General features: G+C 39.7%; 1 protein-coding gene, 1 long non-coding RNA gene and 1 other non-coding gene across 3 annotated transcripts in view; 2 read left to right on the top strand and 1 right to left on the bottom strand.

The window, feature by feature from the left end:
* LOC105739005 overlaps window positions 1-19,970 on the top strand; it is a 31,099-nt gene extending 11,129 nt beyond the window's left edge. The window contains exons 2-3 of the long non-coding RNA XR_001114855.1: window positions 15,783-15,928; window positions 17,427-19,970. This is a non-coding gene — a long non-coding RNA (uncharacterized LOC105739005). The remainder of the gene's footprint in view (window positions 1-15,782; window positions 15,929-17,426) is intronic.
* The window catches only part of CFAP70 (cilia and flagella associated protein 70), a 99,419-nt gene that overhangs the window by 5,734 nt on the left and 66,383 nt on the right, over window positions 1-27,302 (bottom strand). Inside the window, exons 20-25 of the mRNA XM_030798480.1 lie at window positions 21,174-21,332; window positions 20,225-20,346; window positions 18,433-18,585; window positions 17,412-17,573; window positions 15,898-15,987; window positions 12,878-12,979 (exon numbers count right to left, since the gene is read on the bottom strand). Of these exons, the coding sequence (XP_030654340.1) occupies window positions 12,878-12,979; window positions 15,898-15,987; window positions 17,412-17,573; window positions 18,433-18,585; window positions 20,225-20,346; window positions 21,174-21,332 (788 nt within the window). The remainder of the gene's footprint in view (window positions 1-12,877; window positions 12,980-15,897; window positions 15,988-17,411; window positions 17,574-18,432; window positions 18,586-20,224; window positions 20,347-21,173; window positions 21,333-27,302) is intronic.
* On the top strand, window positions 21,765-21,871 carry LOC115831412. The gene has a single exon (XR_004026911.1). It is a non-coding gene; the product is annotated as a U6 spliceosomal RNA (small nuclear RNA).

Consider the following 27,302-nt stretch of genomic DNA (forward strand, 5'->3'; position numbering starts at 1 on the left):
TCCTGCCACAGGGAGGCAGAGGCCCAAATGATGTCAGGATCCAGAATAGCCAAAACAATTTTGAAAAATAATTTTTCTGCTATCATGAACATTGCTGCAGTAAACATCCTTGTACATATCTTCTTCTCCTTATTCTTCTCCTTCTCCTTCTTCATTTTTTTTTTTTTTTTTTTTTTGAGATGGAGTCTCGCTCTGTCACCCAGGCTGGAGTGCAATGGCACAATCTCAGCACTCTCACAATCTCAGCACTGCAACCTCTGCCCCCTGGGTTCAAGCGATTCTCCTGCCTGAGCCTCCTGAGTAGCTAGGATTACAGACGTACGTATCTTCTTGTATTTTTCTTAGGATTATATCTAGATATGACATTGCCAAATTGTAGATATGAATGTAACTAAATAATGCCACATTGTACTTAAAAGTGGTTGTGCCAATTTACATCCAATTACAATTATGAGAGTCATCATCAGTGCTTGTTGTGGGAAGTCAGGGATCCTGAACAGAGGGACCAGCTGAAGCCATGGCAGAAGAACGTGGATTGTGAAGATTTCATGGACATTTATTAGTTCCCCAAATTAATACTTTTATAATTTCTTATGCCTGTCTTTGCTGCAATCTCTGAACATAAATTGTGAAGATTTCATGGACATTTATCACTTCCCCAATCCATACTCTTATAATTTCCTATGCCTGTCTTTAATTTCTTAATCCCGTCATCTTTGTAAACTGAGGATGTATGTCACCTCAGGATCCTGTGATGATTGCGTTATCTGCACAAATTTTTGTAGAGCATGTGTGTTTGAACAATATGAAATCTGGGCATCCAAAAGGAACAGGATGGCTGTGATTTTCAGGGAACAAGGGAAATAACTATTGGGCCTGACTGCCTGCGGGGCCGGACAGAACAGAGTCATATTTCTCTTCTTACAAAAGCGAATAGGAGAAATATGGCTGAATTCTTTTTCTCAGGAAGGAACAGCCCTGAGAAAGAGAATGCATTCCCAGGGGTAGGTCTCTAAAATGGCCGCTCTGGGAGTGTCTCTCTTATACGGTTGTAGATAAGGGATGAAAAAAGCCCCGGTTTCCTGTAGCGCCCCCAGGCTTATTAGGATTAGGAAATTCTTGCCTAGTAAATTTTAGTCAGACCAGTTGTCTGCTCTCAAACCCGGTCTCCTGATAAGATGTTATCAATGATAATGCGTGCCCAGTGGGACATGAAACTTCATCAGCAATTCTAATTTCATTCTGGTCCTGTGATCTCGCTCTGCCCCCATTTGCCTTGTGATATTTTATTGCCCTTGAAGCATGTGATCTCTGTGACCCACACCCTATTCGTACACCCCTCCCCTTTTGAAATCCATGATAAAAACTTGCTGGTTTTGTGGCTCAGGGGGCATCACGGAACCTGCCGACATGTGATGTCTTCCCTGGACACCCAGATTTAAAATTTCTCTTTTTTGTACTCTTTCCCTTTATTTCTCAGACTGGCCAACACTTAGGGAAAATAGAAAAAAACCTACGTTGAAATATTGGGGGCTGGTTACCCCGATAAGTGCTAATACCATACCTTAATTTTTGCCAATCTGATGGCTGTGAATTTCTGCCACATCATTATTCTAAGTTGCATTCTTATGCTTACTAGTGACACAGAGCTTCTTCTCATACATGTATTAACTTTTACAATCTCCACATTAGCAAACTGCATATTCCTATGTTGTTCCCCATGCCCCTCCCCCTCGTTTTTTCTTTTTTGAGACAGGGTCTGGCTCTGTCATTCAGGCTGGAGTGCAGTGGCACAATCACAGCTCACTGCAGCCTCAACATTCTAGGCTCAAGTGATTTTTCCCACAACTTTAAAGTTGGAAACTCATGTATAACAAATGACACTAAAATAAAGTTTAAGGACTTATAAATATTTGCAGAATTTATAACTAATAGAAGATTAGCATCCAGGTTATATAAGTAGCTGCTACAATAAGGAAAAAACTGTACAATCTGATTTTAAAATGGGCACAGGGCTGGGTGCAGCAGTTCATGCCTGTAATCCCCACACTTTGCAAGGCTGAGGGGGAAAGATCACTCAAGCCCACGTGTTTAAGACCAGCCTGGGCAACATGGTGAGACTCTGCCTCTACACAAAATGAAAAAATTAGGCATGGTGGCACACATCTGTTGTCCCAGCTACTTGGGGGCCTGAGGCAGTAGGATCATTTGAGCCTAGAAGGTCGAGGCAGCAAGTGAGCTGTGTTCCTGCCACTGCATTCCAGCCTGGGTACCAGAGCAAGACCCTGTCTCAAAAAAAAAAAAAGAAAAAAAAAGGACTTAGATCGTTAGGGCTGGGCACAGAGGCTCATGTCTATAATCGCAGCTCTTTGTAAGTCTGAGGCATGAGGATTTCTTGAGGCCAGGAGTTCAAGACTAGCCTGGGCAACATAGTGAGACTCTGTCTCTACACATAATAAAATAAATTATCCAGGAGTAGTGGTGCATGCCTGTAGTCCCAGCTACTCAGGAGGCTGAAACAGGAGGATCCCTTGAGCCCAGGATTGTCCTACTGCACTGCACTCCAGCCTCAGCAACAGAGCAAGACCCTGTCTCTTAAGAAAAAAAACTTAGGTCTTTAAACCAGTTGGAATTGTGTGTGGTGTGTGAGGTACGGAACTAATTTTTTTTTTAATATGGATAGTAGCCAGTTGTCCCACCATCATTTAGTGAAGAATCCATTTGTTTCTCATTTTGCAGGTGCTATATAGTGTCTTTATAAAAAAATAGCTATATTAAGGCATAACTTACATACCATAAAATTCACTAATTTTAATGTTATGTTGTGCAAGCATCAGCACAATCCAGTGTCAGAAGACTCCTATTACTCCAAAAAGTTCTTTCATGCCTGTTTGCAGTTACTCTCCATCCTCACCTTTAGCTCCAGGCAACCATTGATCTATTTTCCTTATTTCAAATAAATAGAATCAAATAATATATAGTCTTCTGTGCTTTGCTTTTTTCACTTACCATAATATTTTTGAGATTTATCCATAGTTACATGAATCAGAATTTCATTTTAACTGCTGAGTAGTACTCCATTGGATAAATATTCCTTATTTTATTTACCCATTCACTGATGGACATGTAAAATGTTCCCAATTTTGTGCTATTATTAAATGCTGTGATAAAAATTCATACACAAATTTTTGGGTGGACATATGTCTTCATTTCTCTTGGCTAGATATAGAGAAGTAGAATTGCTGGGACATATGGTAAATATATGTAACTATTTTAGAATCTGACAAACTGTTTTCCAAAGTGGTTGTACCAATTTACAACCCTACCAGTAATGTATGAGGATTCCAGTTTATCCACATCCTTGTTAATACTTGGCATTGTCTATCTTTTTTTTTTTTTTTGAGACAAGATCTCATTCTGTCACCCAGGCTGGAGTGCAGTGGTGCCATCACGGGCTCACTGCAGCCTCAACCTTCCAGGAAAAGGTGATTCTCTCATCTCAGCCTCCCAAGTACATGGGACTACAGGCACACGCCACCACCCCTGGCTAATCTTTGTATTTTTTTGTATTTTTTATTTACTGTATTAGTCAGTTTTCATGCTGCTGATAAAGACATACCAGAGACTGGGCAATTTACAAAGGAAAGAGGTTTAATTGGACTCACAATTTCAAGTGGCTGGCGAGGCCTCACAATCATGGTGGAAGGCAAAGAGGAGCAAGTCACGTCTTACGTGGATGGTAGCAGGCAAAAAGAAGCTTGTGTAGGGAAACTCCCAATTTTAAAACCATCAGATCTTGTGAGACTCATTCACTACCAGGAGAACAGTGCAGAAAAGAGCCACCCCCATAATTCAATTACCTCCCACCTGGTTCCTTCCACAACAAGTGAGAATTGTGGGAGTTACAAATCAAGATGAGATTTGGGTAGGGACACAGCCAAAATATATCAGATGGGGTTTCACCATGCTGTCCAAGCTGGTCTCAAACTCCCAGGCTCAAGCGATTTGCCTGCTTGAGCCTCCCAAAGTGCTGGGATTACAGGCATGAGCCCCCACACCTGGCCTATCTTTTTGATTTAAGCTATTCTAGTGGGTGTGTAGTGCGGATACTTTGAGACTATGAAATATTTTCTTACTCCTTGAACTCTTCAACCATAATTTTAGCATACATTGATGACTGTCCACTGAATCTATTATGATGGTTTCCAAATTGCAATTTTCCAATTCCATCATTCTTCATACATTTAGCAGCTGGCCTTTGTAAGCTTTCCTTTCTCTACCACTTATTTGTTTTAAGTCTGCATTATTTTAAGGGGTATTTTAAAATTTTTTGGACATAATTTCAGATTAAATAAAAGTTACAAAAACAGTTCTCTCTTCCTTCTCAGGAAAGAATACATGTACTGTATACATATATATGTATACAGTAGTCTCCCTTATCTGAGGTTTTGCTTTCCACACCTTCACTTACCCAAGATCAACCTCGGCCCACCAAGATCTGAAAATATTACATAGAAAATTCCAGAAATAAACAATTCGTAAGTTTTAAATTGCACACTGCTATTATGAAGAGCGTGATGAAATCTTGTGCCATCCCTCCCAGGATGTGAGTCATCCCTTTGTCCAGCATATCCCCACTGTAGACGCTACCTGCCAGTTAGTCACTTCATAGCCCTCTCCATTATCAGATCAGCTGTCATGGTCTCACAGTGCTTGTATTCAAGCCACCCTTATTTTACTTAATAATGGACTCATAGCACAAAAGTAGTGATGCTGGCAATTTGGATATGCAAAAGAGAAGCCATAAAGTGCTTCCTTTTCATGAAAAGGTGAAAGCTCTTGACATAATCAGGAAAGAAAAAAATGTATGCTGAGGTTGCTAAGATCTGTGTAATGAACTTATCTCTTATCCATGAAATTGTGAAGAAGGAAAAAGAAATTGTGCATATTTAGTAGCACCTGTGAGCTATTAGAAAAAAATTTTTAATAATTATTTTAAAAAAGAAATTCATGCATAGTATATATAGGATTCAGTACTATTCTTTGTTACAGGTATCCACTGGGGGGTCTTGGAACATATCCCTGGGGGACAAGGAGGGATTACTGTATGTGTGTGTATATAAAAGTTAGAAAAATATAGAAAAGTTAAAAATATATAGAAAAGTTAAAGTATATATGTGTGTGTATATCTACATAAACACACACCTAACTCTTCCTGAACATTTGCAAGTAGAGATATGATTCAATTTTAATACTTCAGAGTGTGTTTTCTAAAATCAAAGATATTCTCCTATATAACCACAGTACAATTATCACAATCAGGAAGTTAGTATAGATAGAATACTATCATCTAATCTATAGACCTTATCAAGATTTTTCCAATTGTTCCAATAACATCATTCATTCATTTCTTCATTCACTTATTCACTTATTTGAGACAGGATCTTGCTGTATCACCCAGACTGGAGTGTAGTGGTGTGAACACAGCTCACTACTGCCTCAACCTCCTGGGCTCAAGCAATCCTCCCACCTCAGCCTCCCAAGTAGCTGGGACTACAAGGTACCATCATGCCCAGCTAATTTTTTTAATGTTTGGTAGAGATAAGGTCTCACTATGTCACCCAGGCTGTTCTTAAATTCCAGGGCTCAATTGGCCTCCCAAAGTGCCGGGATTACAGGCATGAGCCACCACGCCCAGCCCAATAATGTCCTTTATAAGAAAATAAAATTCAAGATCGTGCATTGTATTCATTATTTATGTCTCCAGTTTCTTTTAATCTGGAATAGTTCTTGAGTCTTTGTGTTTCGTGGCACTGGCATTTTTTAAAAATAGAGCGCTATTTTGTAAACTATTCCCCAATTCATGTTTGTCTGCTGTTCCTTCATAATTATATCAGGTTATGAACTTAACAGGAATACCATAAAAATGCTCTGTTCTCAGTGCACCATATCAGGAAGCACAAGCTGCTTATCTCAATACTCGTGATGTTAACTTTGATCATTTATTACATTGCCAGCTGCCAGGTTTTTCTACGCTAATGTTACTATTTTCCCCTTTGTAATTAATAAGTATCTTGTGGGGAGATACTTTGAGACTATGAAATATTTTCTTACTCCTTGAACTCTTCAACCATAATTTTAGCATACATTGATGACTGTCCACTGAATCTATTATGATGGTTTCCAAATTGCAATTTTCCAATTCCATCATTCTTCATACATTTAGCAGCTGGCCTTTGACTGTAAGCTTTCCTTTCTCTACCACTTATTTGTTTAATTATATCACTGTGGGCTCATAGATTCTTATTTGTAATCCTTTTCTACAATTATTTATTTGGATGCTCAAATTATCCTTGTTTTAGCCAGCAGGAGTCCCCACTTTAAGCTAGTTCCTGTTTCTTTTATTTTTTCCCTATGCTATTTTGTTATGTGCCAATCTTTCTTTGAACATTTTTTACTTTCTGACTCAACAAGATCTCAGACTCATCTTTTACTTTCCGTGCACTAGTTCTGGAATTTTTGGCCATCTTCCAAGAAGCCTCTGGTCCCCGCCACAAACCCTTTCCTTCTAAACTGGACAAATGCCCTAGCTTCTTAAATGGATTTAGAAACCAAGACCTGAGCATTAGATGTGCTTATGCCCCCTGCCACCACTATTTATTTTTGAGATGTAGGTATTTAGACACATATGAATATATTTCTATAAATACACATGTATTTCTGTATACTTATTCATACCTGTATCTATTTAATCTATCAAACAATGAGCTCTTATCAGTATCTCCCATTCTAATCCACCACTACAAGGTCATTCTATCCTTCTTGGTTCCACATTTGTAACTTCCTTTGAAGCACAGTGAAAAACGTGACTCCCATTATCCACAACCTAATTATTTGTTAAATCATAGAATACCTAGTAATTTCAGAACTGCTAAATCATGCCTTTGCAAAAATGAAGACTAAAACTGTACTCTAAAATGTGTATAAAGGTTTTTTCTCTTTAGCCTGATATATAGTATGTATTAGTCTACATTGCAAAGAATGTTTTCAAAAGTACCATGGGTTAATTATTTTTCTGCATTGTCAGTGTAATTACGTTATTCATTTGAAATACAATTTTATTTGGTTTTGTTTGTATGTAATTATGTGGTCTCCCCATTTCTTGCTGATTTTCTTCTTTTAAAAATATACGAAACATTAGTATTGTCCCAAAAGTCAGAACTCTACAAAAAGGGACATCACAGTGTTATCCCTCTCATTTCCTCCCTCCTCTACCCATGCCCACTCATGTCCTGTAGAATCTACTCTCATTAATCTTGGTTCGTCCTTCCTGTGCTTCTTTTTGCACTAAAGAAGAGATTTGGCCAGGCACGGTGGCTCACGCCTGTAATCCCAGCACTTTGGGAGGCCGAGGCAGGCGGATCACGAGGTCAGGAGATTGAGACCATCCTGGCTAACACGGTGAAACCCTGTCTCTACTGAAAATACAAAAATTAGCCGGGCGTGGTGGCTGGTGCCTGTAGTCCCAGCTACTCAGGAGGCTGAGGCAGGAGAATGGCGTGAACCCGGGAGGCGGAGCTTGCAGTGAGCCCAGATCGTACCACTGCACTCCAGCCTGGGTGACAGCAAGACTCCGTCTCAAAAAAAAAAGAAGAAGAAGAAGAAGAAGAAGAGATTTGCGTATGTTTTCTTCTTTTTCCCTCTTTCTTATACAAAAGGTGGTATAATCTTGCACTTCACTTTTTTTACTTAATAATATAAACTGAAAATCATTCCACATCAGTTCATAGAGATCTTCCTCATTATTTTTATTCAGCTGCATAGTATTCCATTATGTGAATATACCATAGTTTATTTAAACATTATTCCATGTTTAATAAATGAACTCCATTTAGGTTGTTTCCATTATTTTGCATTGCAATAATGCTGTAATTAATAACTTGTGCACACTGATTTTCAAATTGCTAGAGGAAGCGCATCATGGTAAATGGTAAATTTCTAGAAAACTCCAATTACTTTTAAATACTATCTACTCGGCCGGGCGCGGTGGCTCACGCTTGTAATCCCAGCACTTTGGGAGGCCGAGGTGGGCGGATCATGAGGTCAGGAGATCGAGACCACAGTGAAACCCCGTCTCTACTAAAAAAGACAAAAAATTAGCTGGGCGTGGTGGCAGGCGCCTGTAGTCCCAGCTACTCGGAGAGGCTGAGGCAGGAGAATGGCATGAACCCGGTAGGCGGAGCTTGCAGTGAGCTGAGATTGCGCCACTGCACTCCAGCCTGGGCGACAGAGCGAGACTCCGTCTCAAAAAATAAAAAGAAAAAAGAAAAAAAATAAAAAAGAAAAAAAAAATACTATCTACTCAAAACCTAAGTTTCCATATCTATGTCAATTTCTTTTTTTTTTTTTTTTTTTTGAGACGGAGTCTAGCTCTGTCACCCAGGTGGACTGCAGTGGCGCTATCTTGGCTCACTGCAAGCTCCGCCTCCTGGGTTCACGCCATTCTCCTGCCTCAGCTTCCCGAGTAGCTGGGACTACAGGCGCCCAATACTGCGCCCGGCTAATTTTTTTTTGTATTTTTAGTAGAGACAGGGTTTCACCATGTTAGCCAGGATGGTCTTGATTTCCTGACCTCGTGATCCGCCCGCCTCTGCCTCCCAAAGTGCTGGGATTACAGGCGTGAGCCACCGCGCCCAGCCTATGTTAGTCTATTTCTGTCTGCCAATTGTTTCACTTACCTACTCTTACACTAATAGCACTCAGTGTTAATTGTTGCAGCTTCATAATAAGGTTTGATATTTAATAGGAAAGCCCTTCCTCTTTACTCTTTCTTCCATACTGTCATAGCTATTTTTTTTTGGCCTTTATTCAACCAAGTGAATTTTAGGATTTATCTCATCAAGTTCTTTGAAAATCTTGTTATTATTTTTATTGGAATTGCCTTACACTTAGATATTAACTTAGGGGAAACTTTCATCTTTATGTCATCAAAACTTCCTGCCCATGGACATGGTATATCTTTCTGACTATTAGATTTTCTTTTACAATAAAGTTTTATGATTTTCTCCACACAGGTCTTGAATGGGATTTTAAAAATTAGACTTTCAAATTGATTGTTCCTGATTTTGATGACATTGATTTTTATATTGATCTTTTATCCAGCAACTTTGTCCATCTACTTCTTTGTGTTAATCTTCGTTGACTACATTTATATTATTCAAAAGTCAAAAGGATATAATAAAGCATACAATGAGTTTTGCTTCCACCCGTCTCCCTATACACCCTGTTCCCCAATGACTGCCCTGACTAGTAACCATCATTGTTAGTTTTTTATCTGCCATTTCAGTAGTGAACTCTTTTATTACATATTTCAGTTTGCTTGTAGATTTTCTTGGGTTCCTACCTAATCCTTTTACCTTCAATTTCTTTTATGTGTGTATGTGTATGTGTTATTGCCTTAATGAAACCTCCAGTATAGTTTCAAGTAGAAGTGACGATAACATTTTCCTTATGTTGTTCCTGACTTCGAAAGGAATGCTTCTAACTTTTCACCATTTCATATAGTAGTTTAGATTTTGGGACATGTAGTTTCGGATTTTAAAAAAGCTAGTTTGCTTTTTTAAAAAGTCATGAATGGGTATTAATTTTAGCCAATGATTTAGTTTTTTAAATAATTAATAGAGGCCAGGCGCGGTGGCTCATGCTTGTAATCCCAGCACTTTGGGAGGCTGAGGCGGGCAGATCACGAGGTCAGGAGATCGAGACCACGGTGAAACCCCGTCTCTACTAAAAATACAAAAAATTAGCCGGGCTTGGTGGCGGGCGCCTGTAGTCCCAGCTACTCGGAGAGGCTGAGGCAGGAGAATGGCGTGAACCCAGGAGGCGGAGCTTGCAGTGAGCCGAGATTGCGCCACTGCACTCCAGCCTGGGCGACAGAGCGAGACTCCGTCTCAAAAAAAAATAATAATAATAATAATAATTAATAGAATAAGAATAGCCTATGATTTTAATTTAGTCTCCATTTTGCTGCTAATATTATTTGTGTCTTTCCATTTTAAACAAAATTCTTAGTCATGCAAGAGGTTTGTCTGTTCACTAGTCTCTGCAAAAAACAGCTCATAATTTTGTTAATCCTATTAGTCCTTGTTGAAATTTTCATTTATTTCTACTCCTTATCATTTTATCAATTATCATTTCTTTGGGCTTCCTTGCTTTCCCTTTACTACTTTATTTATTTAAATAATTAATTCATTGATTTTCAATCTTTGTTTCTAACATATGTATTTAAGGCTATAAATTACCCTCTATTTATTGCTTTAATTTTATCCCATAATTCTAATATATATTGGCTTTGTTTTTATTCAGCCTCATTTCAGTTATGTACTGAAGTATAACAAACCAACCCAAAACTTAATGGCTTAAAACACAATATGTTATTGCTCAAAATTCTACAGGTAATTTGGGCTGTTTTGCTGGTTTTCCCTGAGATCCCTCATGCAGCTGAGGTCATAGGACAATTTAGCTAGGACTGAAGGATCCAAGAAAACCTTACTCAAATAGCAGTTAATGTTGGCTGTTGGCTGGAGTGGTTCAGTTCTCTTCCATGTGGACTGTTATAGCCTTCTATAGGCTAAACTGGGCTTCTTCACAGCACAGTCGTCCCAGAGTTTCAAGAGTGGTAGCTGAAGGCTTCTAAAAGCCTAACCTCTGAGAATTCACTCAATGTCACTTCCACCATATTCTACTGGTCAGGGAAAGTCACAAGTTTAGCTTAGATTCAAGGGGGTGGAGAAATGAGAAAGAGACTCCGTCTCTTGACGGGAGTGAGTGGCAACATAACATTGCAAAGGATGTGGACTTGACAGCATAATTAAATGGGGACCATTATTATAAAAATCTACTATAAGGCCTAATTTTCTACTGCTGTGTATAACACCCATTTATCATATCACATTTTCCATAGATCAGAAGCCTGACATTATTCAACTAGTTCTTTGCTTAGGGTCTCACAAGGCCAAAATCAAGGTGTCATCTATGCTGAGTTCTTATTTGCAGGCTCTGGAGAAGAATGTACTTCCAAGCTTATTCAGGTTGTTGGTAGAATTCAGTTCTTTGTGCTTGTAGTTTCCTATAAGGTCCCTATTTCCTTGGTGGCTCTCAGCAGGGGCTGCTGTTAGCTTCTAGATGCCACCCACATTCCTTGACATGTGGTCCTTCTCCATATTCAAGCCAGGGATGCCATACTGAATGATTCTTATGTTTCAAATCTGACTTCCTTTCTGCCCCCACCACCAGAGAAAACTCTCTGCTTTTAGAAGACTTGTCTGACTGGGTCAGGTCCACCCAGATAATCTCTGTATTTTAATGTCAACTGATTTGGTATTTTATTTACATCTGCAAAATCATTTTACAGCAGTACCTACATTAGTGTTTAATAGATTAATCTTAGCGGAGGGGGCCATCTTTAGAATTCTACCTAGCACAGAAGACTTCATATTTGAAGTGTCACAAGGTTTCTTCATTGACTTATTAATTAATTACAAGCATGTCTTCAGTTTCCAAAGGTATATGAGTCTTTTGGGCTTTATTTTAATTGTTGATTTATAATTTTACTACCGTGTGATCTGTATGTATTTGTTGAATCCCTCTTTCTGGTTTCGCATGTGGTCAACCTTTATAAATAACTCATTTGTACTTGAAAAGAATGTGTCCTCTCATTGTTAAGAGTTCTACATTGGTGTTTGAACTCAAACCTGTTGAATGGGTTATACATCTGTATATATATCCTATTTTTTTTCCTATTTGACTTATCAATTTCTAAGAGAAGTATATTATGGTCTTCCATACTGTCCCTTTTAGTTTAAAGATGAGGAAATTGAGGCCCAATAAAGTTAGGTGACTTGCCTCAGATCCTAGAACTAGTTAGGGGAGAGCTGGGGTAAGAACTCTTTTTTTTTTTTTCTTTTTCCTTTTTTTGAGACGAGGTCTCACTCTGTCACCCAGGTTGGAGTGCAGTGGCACAATCTCAGCACCCTGCAACTTCTGCCTCCCAGGCTCAAACGATCCTCCCACCCCAACCCTTGAAAGTAGCTAGGACCACAGGTGCTCCCCACCATCCCTGGCTAATTTTTTGTGGAGGCAGGGTTTTGCCATGTTCCCCAGGCTGGTCTTGAACTCCTGAGCTCAAGCGATCCACCCACCTCAGCCTCCCAAATTGCTGGGGTTACAAGCGTGAGCCACTACACCCGGCCAGACCTCAGGTATTTTTTAAATATTGTTATTTGGGATATTTACACTAAAGAGAAAATCTAGTAATTTTTGTTTTGTTCATTTCTCTTATAATAATGCTCCCTGCCAATTTGGTGTCATAGTGTCCAGTGGAAAACTGAGGGCTGCTCTCATTATTCCCAATGTGATCTTAGACTGATACGCAAGTTATTGAAGTCTAACTATGGGAGAGTTATTTTTAATAGGTAAAGCACCTATCATGAACTCCCACATTACCCTCCACCCAATATCCCGTCTAAATCAAGGACAAGCACCCTCAGCCAGCATTTCAATGGGAAGAAATGATTCAGAAACACTAGTAGAACATCTTCTTCATCAATCTGTGACCTAGTTTATGTTGTGATACAATATTGCTCCTATTTTTAGAACTTCCTTTCCAGAGAAACACACCTAAATATATTATTTTTAAGCATGTTCCAAGTAGAGCCTACCTAGACTTGGCCCTTCCTTTGTCATCAGCATAATGATTACACCTAGAGCTTATCAGATTTCAGCTACCATGCATTAATGGCCATCTGCTGCCCCTTGCTTACTTGACCCCTCACCTCTTGCCCTAAAAGGGCATTGTGGAAGGATAATAAACACTCACTTTTAGGCAGACCAGAGCCAGATATGCCCATACTTCAGCATTGTAGTTGTTCAATGCATTGGCTTCAGAGAGAGCATCCTCAGCCTCTGTGAGCTCCTCCAGCTTGACAGAAAAATGAGACATGTGAGTTAGCTTAGCTGAAACCACTATGTCCCAATAATACTGGTGTATATGACCTATACCAATGGTTTTCAACTTTTTAATATTTTTAGCATCAGAACTCTTTTCTTCAAAGGAAATCTTATGTGGTGGTTCAATATATGAACCAATTAAAAGTAGAAGAGCTCTGATTAAAAAGCCAGGTCGGGGATTCTGGAGCCCTGCCTAGTAAGCTCTTAACTTACACCCCTTTGTTCCTTCCCTCTACAGAGGTCCCATCAGGACATCTATAAACCATGGAGCTTCAGGTGCAAGGTTGGAAATCCACAGGAACTCACTCTCATGCGTGCATCATTCAGTGATTTCTCCACACACAGTGGGCTGTCAGATACATTTATAGTTTTTTTTCTTTACATTGCGCATCCTTTTCTTGAGGTAAAAATCTGATTTGCCTGTTGAAATACTATTGTCCAGAAAGCTTTCCTTCCCCTAGTATCAGTTATTAACAGCCCAATCCCGAGCAATCAATGCAGTATTCAGAGACTCTGGGGTGCACTCTGAGCTCTGGGCACATGGAAATTGTTGCTGCTTCCTAAAACTGTGAGTTTGCTTTGTTGCTTTGTAAAACATTCCAAAAGGCTCTCCCTTCCCCAGTAAAGTAGCTCTTCTCTTTTCTTTTTTCTTTTCTTTTCTCTCCTCTCTTTCCTTTCCTCTCCTCTCTCCTCCCCTCCTCACCCCCCGTTTTCTTTCTCTTTTCTTTTCTTCTTTTCTTTTCCTCTTCTCTTCTCTTCGACAGAGTCTCGCTGTGCTGCCCAGGCTGGAGTGCAATGGCATGATTTCGGCTCACTGCAACCTCTGCCTCCCAGGTTTAATCGATTCTCCTGCCTCAGCCTCCCGAGTAGCTAGAATTACAGGTGCCCGCCACCACACCTGGCTAATTTTTGTATTTTTAGTACAGATGGGGTTTCACCATGTTGGCCAGACTGGTCTCAAACTCCTGGCCTCAAGTGATCTGCCCACCTTGGCCTCCCAAAGTGCTGGGATTACAGGCATGAGCCACCCGTGCTCAGCCTACTTTTTCTGCTTTAAAGTAATTAAATAATGGGTTTCTAGGCTGAAGACAAGAGATGGCCTTTCACCCACACCCATACTTTGGCCCACACTTTGAAGTCTCTGAGACATTGATTCATTATTTAATCAACCTACATTTGCCAAGGATTTGCCCTGTGTTAGGCAGTATGCTAGATGCTGGGAGTAAAAAAATAAAATCCTATAGTCCCAGGTACTCAGGAGGCTAAGGCAGGAGGATCAACCGAGCCCTGGAGGCAGGGATTGCAATGAGCTGAGATTGAGCCACTGTACACCAGCCTGGGTGACAGAGCAAGACCCTGTCTCAAGTAAATAAATAAAATACAATATCTGCCCTCAAAGAGCTCACTGACAGATGTGTGAAAAACAAAACACAGGCCGGGTGCAGTGGCTCACGCCTGTAATCCCAGCACTTTGGGAGGCCGAGGTGGGAGGATCACCTGAGGACAGGAGTTCAAGACCAGCCTGGCCAACATGGCGAAATCCCGCGTCTACTAAAAACACAAAAATTAGCTGGGTGTGGTGGCACACGCCTGTAATCCCAGCTATTCAGGAGGCTGAGGCAGGAGAATCACTTGAACCCAGGAGGCAGAGGTTGCAGTGAGCCAAGATGGCACCACTGCACTCCAGCCTGGGTGACAGAGCTATAAGAAGATACCAATACTATACTGTTAAGTAGATAAAAGGTTACAAAGCAGTGAATATTTACATTTTATACATTAAAATTGCTTTCATATATATTAAAAAAAGACGGGAGGAAAATGCATTCAAATGTTAACAGTGGTTATCACCAACTTGTGGAATTATGGATACTTCAATGTTTTCTTCATATTTTGTATCTATTTGTCTATTTATTTTTAGAGATGAGGTTTTGCTCTGTCACCCAGGCTGGAGTGCAGTGGCACAATCATGGCTCACTGCAGCCTCTTAACTTCTGTGTTCCCACAAGCAATCCTTCCACCTTAGCCTTCCAAGTATCTGGGACTACAGGCACATGCCACCATGCCTGGTTAATTTTTAATGTTTTTGTAGAGATGGGGATCTTGCTCTGTTTCATGGCATGGCTCTGTTGCATGTTAGCCTGGCATGGTGGTGCGCACCTGTAATCCCAGCTACTCAGGAGGCTGAGGCAGGAGGATCACTTGAACCCAGGAGGCAGAGGTTGCAGTGAGCTGAGGTGACACCACTGCACCACTGCACTCTAGCCTGGGAGACAGAGCGAGACTCCATCTCAAAAATAAATAAATAAATAAATAAATAAATAAATAAATAAATAAATAAAGTAGTCAAAGAAAAGGAGAGACATGGAATCAATAATACACCTGAAGAAATTAGGCAGGAACAAGAGGATGTTTGCCTCTTTGAAGACTGGAGGAAATGAGGGAAGGTTAAGTAAAGAGTTTTTAGGAGAAGCAGAGCAAAAGCTTCTGCCAGAAGTTACAGCCACTCCTCCTGCATATCAAAGGGTCACAGTGCTTAGTAAGTATCAATCAATTTCTTTAATTGACTTGAATAGATTCTTCATCTCCCATATCACCTTTTTCTTACAGATAATATCACAAAAGAGTGTCTATACCAAATAACATGAAATTTTTTTATTATGTAGCTTCTTGGTTCAGGTTTTTCTGGGATTTTTTAAAAAGATCTTTTATTTTTCTAGCTAGTTAAGTGACCTTCAGTTCACGGAACACCTTTGAAGAACAACTTTTCATTACAGCAGACAGCCCTGATTGCTATTCCAATGTCATCACAAACCTCCAGGATGCTTGCAAGGCCAAGGAATCAAGGTCAGCTGTATCCACAGCCCTAGTCTCAAGCCTTCATCCTCTTACCCGATAGCAGGCGATTCCCAGTCCTAGCCAGGTAAGGCATGAAGGTGATCTCTTACAGGCTTCCATATAGGTTTTCTTTGCCTTTTCATACTGTAGAAAGAAAGCACCACTAAGCTACTGTTCTAGAAGCTTCAAACCCCATATTGCTGGATGATCATGGGATCTCTGATAGTTGCTCTCCAGAACAATCTAAGTTAAGTAAGTCCTTTAATTGTACTTTTACGTCTACCTTAAGGGAGTTATCGCAAGAAGATTGGTGAGAGGAGATGGATAGATCACATGAAAGGGCAGATTTTCACTTGGAAGTAGTTCCAAAGACATTTATAGTCTCTGTAAGAGTTGAGGCAAGGAGTTACACTGAAAGTGGGGGCAACCATCATGCTTATCTGAATTCCACCTCCACTTCATGGATTACTCCCTTTTACTTAAATGCAACATCATGTGGTGGCATGACAAACATACAATCTCTGGACTAAACGGTATACTTGATACAGCCTCATCATTCTGGAAATCTATTCCCTTTGTTGTAAAAGATCTTAGAATTTTAGAAAAACTCAAAAGACAAACTTTCAAAGGACATAGCCCTGAAGGGACAATTTCTTGTCCTGTATCTCCAACATGAGATACATCTATAGCTAAGCCTCAGCAAACAGCCTAAGACCTGCTTGCCCAGGGTCTGCCTAAGTCAGCAGTTCTCTGAAGATGCAGCTTTCAATGACATCAGAAAGAAAACTTTTCCTTATATACTTCACTACAGTGGGATAGAGATTTCTCTCAAGCCTATGTGAGCTTTCCGTTTAACATCATACAGCATTGTAATTTCTTGTTGCTGTTGCTGTTTTATATTAAATAAAAAGACAGCTGGGTGTTCTGATGGGAAAAATAGAATAAAGTCAAAACAAAAGCAGGGGAGTCAAAAGGCCTTTGGCAGAATGTTGATAATTGTTATAGTGAGATGATGGGTACATGGTGTTTCATTCTACTATTCTGTTTGCTTTGTATGTATTGAAATTTTCCATAAAAGAAAGTTTTTTTTTTTTCCAAAGAACTTGGAATATTTCCCAAAATATGGGGAGGGACTGCTTCCATGGTCAGGTCAGAGTGCCCTATGGAATGGGGTTAGCTTCAGCTAAATTAAATATAACCCTTTGTGTTTAGGAGAAAGTTTGGAGAGAAGTCCTTTTGAAGCTCATGATACCTTCTGTTAGGTAAGTCAAGCTAAGGATGTTTCTACTACTGCAAATACAATTTTAGCTAACATAACATTTACTGAATTCTTAAGAACTGTTTAGTAGCATAATGGTTAAAATCACAGACTCTGGTTTCAGCCTGCCTGAGTTTGAATGCTGCTTCCACTAATTACTGGTTGTCTGATGTTGGGCAAGTCACCTTACCTTTGGATGTAAAAGTGTCATTATTACATTACTAGTTTTAGTCCACACAGATAGATGTTAATGCTTGAATTACAATCAGGTCCAAGACCATGGGGTTATTCCCCATCCTCTACCCCTCACCTCTTTCTCTTCCAGGTAGATGAGCCCCAGTCGCAGGAAGATGAAGTGCATCTCAGAAGCATCCACTACAAAGCTAATGGTTCGTTCATAGCATGCCTTGGCCTCAGAATGATTTCCACTCAGAAAACACAGATGGCCCTTCAGGCCCCAGACATTGGGGTTCTGGGAAAGTGAAAAGCAAGTAGTACATGGGATAAGGTAGTATTTAAAAGTATCTTGATGATCTTTGTTTAACATTTAAATTTAGATAGATGAAGTCCATTTCCTTTCTCTTTTCTTTTCTTTTTCAGATCAACTGTTTTCTTTTTCTAAGAGCACTCAGAAACATAACCATTTAATTGTACGAGGAGACATTTTTCTAGGTCTGCCCTCAGATTTCTTTCTTGCATTCTTTAAAGCCATTTTGGGTGTGGAGTAAATATTAAGAAAAACATTCAAGCAGAACCCCAATACTGTTCACATGAGAAAATATAAGAAATCTAGAAAAATTGAAATAAACACTATCAGCTAAAGATCTCCTTTTCTCTGCCCTTTGCAAAACTCATGATTACTTTATTTATTTTTTTTTTTTTGAGATGGAGTCTTGCACTGTTGCCCAGGCTGGAGTGCAATGGCTCAATCTCCGCTCACTGAAACCTCCACCTCCCGGGTTCAAGCAATTCTCCTGCCTCACCCTCCTGAGTAGCTGGGATTACAAGCATCCGCCACCACGCCCGTCTAATTTTTTGTATTTTTAGTAGAGATGGGGTTTCACTATGTTGGCCAGGCTGGTCTTGAACTCCTGACTTCATGATCTGCCTGCCTCAGCCTCCCAGAGTGCTGGGATTACAGTTGTGAGCCACCGCGCCCAGCCAACTCATGATTACTTAAGAAAAGCAAATGGAAGGGTATAGAGAGATGAGTTTACTGACAACTGATGACCACCACCTCTGTTCACCAGAAATCTATGTGTGATATGGCATCACCACCTTTAAATAAAGCCCCTTCTCCAGACTCAAGAGGCTTTAGCAAAAGTCATTACCAGGTAGTCCATCTGGGCTGCTTGTTGAAGGTATTCTTCTGCCTTGGCAAAGTCCTTCTTAAGAATGTGTGTTTGGGCCAGCACCAAGTAATATTCACAGCTGGGGCCTCCTTGAGGGCATAACAGCTCATGTGCAAGCACTCTCTGCACATACTGCAAGGATAATCAGATTATAAGGAACATATAAATGCCTGCATTGTGTCTTTTTCGGTTGAAGGATTCTGTCTCTGATAATAAATAGTAAGAAATATATTACAGAATGAAATAATTATCCTCAACTTCAAAAGGTAAAGGGTGAATTACAAACACTCTGCACTTCATAGTTCCATTACCAGCTATTCACCTAGTCACCAAATGAAGACATTACCAAGTGAATAACTTGCAATATTGTACAATTCTGGTCTTGCTGGTCATCATACTAGGTGAGTGTTAGACTGTATGTATTATGCAGCAGACAAAGGCACATCATCAATCACCCCATTTACAAAGGAGGTAACATTTTCAGGCAGCTGACATTGTAAGGAAACTTAAGTGAGATAAAACTGCCTTTCTAACAATGTAGACTTGAAATCTTAGAAACATAAATGTCTGTTTTGGATCAACCTCCAAACATTGGTTATGTTTACCATTTTCGTACTTTGGGTCAATTTTTGTATTTTTGTATTTTGTATTTTTTTTTTTTTCAAGAGACAGGGTCTTGCTCTGTCACCCAGGGCTGCTTACTGCAGCCTCCTGGCCTCAAGCAATCCTCCTGCCTTGGCTTCCCAAAAGTGCTGGAATTATAGGGGTGAGCCGCCATGCCTGGCCAAATCTTTGCTTTTTACACTTTATAAGACCTACAAATTTAACAAAGATATACTTCTTAAGTCGAGGGTAAATCCTTCTTTTCATCTCCCACTGTTCCCATCTCAGCCTATAATGTAGAAAATTCTACATTATACTTACACCTTTTTAGGAGAATACTAGAGGGAACAGCTGCAGCTATTTTTTTCTACCTGCCTTCTGGGTCTCTGACCTTGGGGGGCTAATGACTTATTTAGCTGTGGAAGAAGAGAGTCTGTTTCTATTTTGAGGAGGGTTAATGTGTTAAAGGCTCCTGCTTAATGTGGCTCAATCCCACCCAGTTAATAATTCCTGCCCTTTCTTGAGCTTGCCTGCCCTCGAGTAGGGCATGCACTTGGCAGGATCAAAACCAAACACTCTTGGCTCCTGAATCTTGCTCTCTCCTACTGCTTGCTCATGAATATGCTTCTTGCTTCCCATGTCATAGGCAGACCTCCTAGGATGCTCTTCTCTGAGAGGAGGCTTCAATTCTTCAGCTGCTCTACCTGTGACTGTATGGGTAAATCAAATGTGGGGCTAGTTACGTTGTCCAGCTCAGTTTTACCAATAAAAATAAGCTAATATTTTTATTCCCCCACATAGTACTGTGTATGTTTCTAATTGGATCTAACCTAGAAGGGAAGAAGGGAATGATTTGGCTTCTGTGAACCCCCAACACTCACCAAATGAATTCCCATAATAAAGTGATATCAGGCAACATATGCCTTAGAGTCTGATTTAGCTCTGTTGGTATTCTACAGGGAGCAGAACTTGCAGTGAGGTCTTCTGCTGCCATGTGCAAAGAGTAGTTCATGTTTGGATGTTCTTCCCGTTGGGCTTAAAGTATGCTCTCAAAAGCATATTTGATTTCTGTTTCACAAATATGTAAGCTTGAAAGATATCATTATGAACAGAATAAAGAGTTTGCTAAAATCTTTCCATCTACTCGCCCTTTTCCAAATACTCTGACCTGCACAGCCTTGACTTTCATCAAGAAACGTATGGTCTCCATGAAGATGGTGGTAGTTTGAGAAACACCATAATGAAAGCCGGGATGCAGAAGAGCTGATGAATCTTGACATTTTGATGCTTCTGAAAATATTACATTAAAAGGATTGAATATTGGATATAATAGAAAAAGTGTCAGAAATTCAGACACACTCGGGCGGGTGCAGTGGCTCACGCCTGTAATCCCAGCACTTTGGGAGGCTGAGGCAGGCGGATCACGAGGTCAGGAGTTTGAGACCATCCTGGCCAACATAGTGAAACCCCGTCTGTACTAAAAATACAAAAATTATCTGGGCATGGTGGCACGTGCCTGTAGTCCCAGCTACTTGGGAGGCTGAGGCAGGAGAATCGCTTGAACCAAGGAGTCGGAGGTTGCAGTGAGCCAAGATTGCGCCACTGCACTCCAGCCTGGCAACAGAGCAAGACTCCGTCTCAAAAAAAAAAAAAAAAGAAAGAAAGAAATTCAGACACACTCACTTAGCAGGGAGTCTTCTTATCTAATACATGAGAGGGATCATAATCTAGAAAGCAATTGACTACTCTCTAGCAATGGTCCCCAAAAAGGAGAACTCAGACATTCTCAAGGTAAATCTACTTGTGGTTCCAAATGCAAGTACAACCAAATAAAAAGGTTTAAAAAAGTATTCAGATCTTCTTGAATGTGAAACACAGTTTGTAGGTGTTTATTAAAAATGAAGAACTGTTAGGAAATCATAGGTCTGTAGTTGGCTACTTCTGTGAGCCAAATATAAAATCCTTGCTTACTGAGAGAGTTACACCATTGAGTTTGGATTTCAGAGCCTGGTTATCAACTTCAAACAAGTCAGGATTGCCATTTCATCATCGTAAGAGTCTTCATCCTTGTCTAGCTTATGCCCCTCTTCCAAGTGGAAATCTTTATTTCTAGTTACCTTTCTTTGTTGGTGTCTCCTTGATAAATGTGATAGATGGTTTTTGGCTTATACTTGGATCCCAAGTTTGTGTAGTCAAAATGGGTTCTTGTGAATCAAACTGCAGTTTGGAGGATTCTTCAAGAAATTTGTCTAGAATAGATAATGCAGCTCCTGCTCCTAAATAGATTACATTTTAATGAAAAATAAAACTTCTTACATTGAGTATTTAAAGGTTATTGTAAGAGATACATTTTGCAAAGCATAAGAAACATATTCCCTAAATATTTCAAGAAGGACAGACTTGTTTGGTAGACTTGTTTATATTTTTGAATAATTTAAAGAGTACAAGCTAAACTGGCAAAACAGTTTCTGTCACTGTGACCCCCCCAGTACAACCGTGCTGCTAGTCCAAGTCATGATAATATCAAACAGATCCCTATTTTAAGTTATTAAAAGAAATAAAATAAATAAATAAATACGTCTTTTTATTTAAACATTTACATACAGATCTTGGTAAGGATATGTTTGTTTCAGTTGGGTTAAGATCTAGGAGTGAAACTGCTGGCATGTGTATGTATGTTTAAGCTTATTTCAAAACTTGGCAGTTTTGTCCTCACTTTAGTAGCACACATACTAAAATTGGAACAGCACAGAGAAGATTAGCATGGCCCCTGCACAAGGATGACTCACAGATTCCTGAAGCATTCCACATTTTAAATGCATGTAACAAAATGTCACTCCATAAATACGTATAAATACTATATATCAATTAAGAAAATAAGAGGTTGGAGCCAAGCGCGGTGGCTCACGCCTGTAATCCTAGCACTTTGGGAGGCCGAGGTGGGCAGATCATGAGGTCAGGAGATCGAGACCATCCTAGCTAACACGGTGAAACCCCATCTCTACTAAAAATACAAAAAATTAGCCGGGCGTGGTGGCAAGCGCCTGTAGTCCCAGCTACTCAGGAAGCTGAGGCAGGAGAATGGCGTGAACCCGGGAGGCAGAGCTTGCAGTGAGCCCAGATGGCGCCACTGCACTCCAGCCTGGGTGACAGAGGGAGACTCTGTCTCAAAAAATAAATAAATAAATAAATAAATAAATAAATAAATAAATAAAAGAAGTTGGGCGAGGTGACTCATGCCTGTGATCCCAGCACTTTGGGAAGCTGAGCCAAGAGGACTGCTTAAGCTCAGGAGTTCAAGACCAGCCTGAGAAACACAATGAGACCTCATCTCTACTAAAACAAAAATTAGCCAGGCATGGTGTTGAAAAGAGAAAAGAAAAATAACCTTTAAAAATTGCCAGTTATTGGAAGGCCATGTAAGTATATGAAAAAAAAGAAAAAAATTACCAGTTTTCTCAAGTGGTTACATCATTTTGCATTCTCACCAGGAATGTTTGAGAGTTTCAGTTACTCCACATCCTTGTTATAAATTTATCTTATCAATCTTTTTAATTTTAGCTATCCTGGTGGTAAATTACGTTGATTTTCAAATGTGAAACTGATCTTACAACCCTGCTTAAATATATCTTTTCTATATGTTGCTGAAATTGATTGGCTAATATTTGTTAAGAATTATTGTGTCAAACAAGGTGTAGTGCCTCATGCCTATAATCCCAGCTATTTGGGAAGCTGAGGTGGGAGGATCGCTTGAGGCTAGGAGTTTGAGAGCAGCCTGGGCAACATAACTAAACCTTGTCTCTTAAAAAAGAATAATAACAATAAAATTAAATAAATAAAGAAGTATTGTGTCTAGGCTTATGAAAGTTATTTGTATGTACTCTTCTTTCTTTGGGATGGCTTTGTCTGGTTTTGATACCAGGGTGATTACTGTTCTCAAATTATGAGTTTCTAAGTGTTCTCTTTTTCTCTATTTTTTGAACATGTGGTATGATTGGAATTATTTCTTCCTTATTTAATAGAATACACTAATAAAGCCTTTTGGGGCTGAAATTTTCTTTGTGAGAGGTTTTTATTACCCATTTAACCTCCTTAGGAGATATAGGGCTATTCAGATTGTTTCTTCTTGAGTATGTTTTGTTAGTTTATGTCTGGCAAGGTATTCATACATTTCATTTAAGTTGTTAAATTTGTTGGCATTAAGTTGTTAATAACTTCTCCTTATTATCTTTTTAATATTTATAAGATTTTCAGTGATGTCCTCTCTCTCATTTGTGATATTGGTAATGTGACTTCTTTTTTTCCCTGATCAGATTTATCTGTTTCATTGATCTTCTGAAAGAAACAGCTATTGGTTTCATTGTCTCTATTTTTGTCTGTTTTCTATTTCATTGATTTCTATTCTGGTCTATTATTTCCTTCCTTTCACTTATTTTGAGTTTAATTTTATTTTCTTGTTCTAGCTTCTTAAGGTAGAATCTTAGATCATTGATTTTAGACTTCTCTTATTTTCCAATATAAGCATTTACAGCTATAAACTTCTCTCTCGAAAATAATTTAGCTAATCCCACACATTTTGATTTGTTTTGCTATCATTATCATTAAGTCCAAACTATTTTCTAATATCCTTTGTGATTTCTTCTTTGACTTGTGGGTTGATTATTTATTTATTTAGATCTGTATGTATTTATTTATTGAGACAGACTCTCACTGTCACCCAGGCTGGAGTGCAGTGGCACAATCACAGCTCACTGCAGCCTCTACCTCCTAGGCTCACATGATCCTCCCACCTGAGCCTCCCTAGTAGCCAGGACTACAAACACGCCACCACACCTGGCTTTTTTTTTTTTTTTTAATTTTTGTAGAGATAGAGTTTTGCCATTTTGTGCAGGCTGGTCTCGAACTCCTGGCCTCAAGTGATCTGCCTGCCTTGGCAACCTGTGGGTTATTTAGAAGTGTATATTTCCAAACACTTGAAGTTTTCCTATGTGTCCAGTGATGAGATGGTAAATGTTTAACTGCTGGCTGTCAGGGGTGTGGGTGAAGCCTGGTTTGCTGATTTCCATGACGTGAATTCTCCTACCATGGCTAATTTCAAACTACCGATGTTTTGTCATTGAATATAGAGTTTCAATCCCATTACTGGGTATATATCCAAAATAAAACAAATCTTTCTACCAAAAGGACACATGTGCTTGCAATATTCACAATGGTAAAGACACGGAATCTAGCTAAGGTGCCCATCAATGGTGGTCTGGATAAAGAAAATGCAGTACATATACACCATGGAGTACTGCGCAGCACAAAAAAGAACAAAATCATGTCTTTTGCAGCAACATGGATGCAACTGGAGGCCATTATCCTAAGCAAATTAATGCAGGAACAGAAAACCAAATACTGCAAGTTCTCACTTATAAATGGAAGCTAAACACTGGGTACTTGTGGACATACAGATGTGATTCTAGTGAAAGAGAAGGTGGGGAAAACAGGCTGACTGGGTTCTCCCCCAGCTCCTCCTAATAAAAAGAAATAAAAAGAAGCCAGGGATCCCCCAAAGCCAAATAAGCTCATGGATCAACTCATCCTTGCTGAGGCTGGGGAAGGCTGGGGAAGGCTGGAGAACGAAGCAGCCATGCAGATGGTCTGAGACACATGCAGAGAGGAGGAGCAGGGGGGAGGATTGGGCAGCTGGCCTGGCTAGCTATTGGGGTGGAGGGGCAAGGCCAGGGCCAGCTTACACTGAAAATCCCCCTCACATATAACCAAAACTGCACCATTCATGTCACACAGCTGCAAGAACACAATGACAGGATTCAGAGAAAGGAATGAACATGACAAAACATGAATGTCACACATACACAAAAACTATGCCAATATCATAGTCCCAGGCGGGCCACACCAAACCATGATGGATTCTACACTGGCTTAGAGACCTGAATGTATGGGACAAAACAACAGTCTGCTGCCAAAAGGACATTAAAACGGGGTCTGCACGGGGCTCCCTGTAACTGGGATTACAGCTGTGCACCACCACACCTGCCTAATTTTTGTATTTTCAGTAGAGACGGGGTTTTACCATGTTGACTAGGCTGGTCTTGAACTTCTGACCTCAGGTGATCTGCCTCCCTTGTCCTCCCAAAGTGCTGGGATTACAGGTATGAGCCACCGTACCCAGCTAATAACTTATATTTTTATTTTCATTCAGTTCAAATTTTCAAATTTCCCTGTGACTTCATCTTTCATTAGAGGAATATTTAGATATGTGTTGATCATTTCTAAGTGTTTAGAAATTTTCCTGTTTTTTTTTTTGAGACAGAGTCTTGTTCTGTTGCCCAGGCTGTAGTGCAGTGGCCCAATCTCGGCTCACTACAACCTCTGCCTCCAGAGTTCAAGCGATTCTCCTGTTTCAGCCTCCCAAGTAGCTAGGATTACAGTCGTGCACCACCACACCCAGCTAATATTTGTATTTTTAGTAGAGACAGGGTTTCCCCATGTTGGCCAGGCTGGTCTCAAACTACTGACTTCAAGTGAGCTGTCAGCCTTGGCTTCCCAAAGTGCTGGGATTACAGGCATGAGCCAAGAGCCACCACACCTGGCCAGATTTTCCTGTTATCTTTCTATTACTGATAACTAGTTTGGTTCTGTCACGGTCTGAGATCATACATTGCATGATTTCAATTCATTTAAGTGTGTTAAGTTCAGTTTTATTGCCCAGGATATAGTTTGTCTTGATGAATGTTCCATGTGCACTTGAAAGAATGTGTATCTTGCTGTTGTTGGGTGGAGTAATCTATAGTATCAATTGGATCCCACTGGTTAATGGTGCTGTTCAATTTTTCTATATTCTGTTAATTCTCTGTTTAGTGGTTCTATCAAATATGGAGATAGGAGTGAGGCACACGCAACTTAAGTATGAATTTGTCTGCATATCCCTTTGGCTCTGTTAGTTTTTGCTTCATTATCTTGCAAAGCTGTGTTGTTTAGTGCAAACACACTTAGAACTGGTATGTCTTCTTGGTGAATTAACCCTGTTATTGTTATTTAATGTTTCTCTTTGTCTCAACTGATTTTCTTTGCTCTGGAGTCTTGCCCATTATTAACACAGCTACTCCAGCTTACTATTATTGGTTCATAAGCTCTTATTGTTTATCCTTTTATGCTTAATTTATCTATATCACTATATTTGTTTGTGGATTTTTGGGGACAGAGTGTCACTATGTTGTCCAGAGTGGTCTCAAACTCCTGGCATCAAGTGATCCTCCCACCTCAGCCTCCCAAAGCACTGGGATTACAAGCATGAGCCACTACACTCAGACTATATCATTATATTTGAAATGAGGTTCCTGTACACAACATATAGTTGAGGTTTTTAAAATTATTATTTAAAGTCAGTCTATGTCTTTTAATTTGTATGTTTAGACCATTTGCATTGAATGTAATTATGTTAGTTTCCTATTGCTGCTATAACAAATTCCTGCAAGCTTAGTGGCTTAAAACAACACAAACATAATATCTTATAGTTCTCAAGGCCAAAAGTCTGAAATCAGTTTCACTGGATTAAGGTCAAGATTTGGCAGGGCTAGCTCCTTCTGGAGGCTCTAAGGGAGAATTTATTTCCTTGCCTTTTCAGCTTGTAGAGGCTACCTATATACCTTGGTTTATAGCCCCTTTCCTCCAACTTCAAAGCCAGAAGCATAACATCTTCAAATATCTTTCTCTAGCCCTCTGATTCCATTATCACATTGTCTTTTTTTTGTCTGTGACTTCTCCCGCATCTCTCATATAAGGACCCTTGTGATTACATTGGACCTACCCAGACAATCCAAGATAATCTCCCCATTTCAAGATTGTTGACCACATTTGCAAAGTCTCTTTTGCTATATAAGGCAACAGTTCCAGGTCCCAGGGATTAGGACATGAACATCTTTGGAGAAGCCATTGTTTAGCCTACCATAGTATTTATTTATGTTAGGATTTAAGTTTGCTATTTTAGTATTTGTTTTCTCTGCTTTTTATTCTACTATTTTCCTTTTTCTGCCTTCCTGTGAATTATGCGAACATTTTTTAGTATCCCATTTTGACTTATCTATAGTGTATTAGAGTATATCTAATTGTGGTTTGTTTTTTAATGGTTGCTGTTAAGACAGAGCTGCAAACTATAGCCTATGGGCCATATATGGCCTGCCACCTATATATATAAAAAAAAAAGTTGTTTTGGGACACAGTCACACCCATTTTTAAATGCA

This window comes from Nomascus leucogenys, chromosome 18 (assembly GCF_006542625.1).
Source record: "Nomascus leucogenys isolate Asia chromosome 18, Asia_NLE_v1, whole genome shotgun sequence".
NCBI classification, from domain to species: Eukaryota; Metazoa; Chordata; class Mammalia; order Primates; family Hylobatidae; genus Nomascus; species Nomascus leucogenys.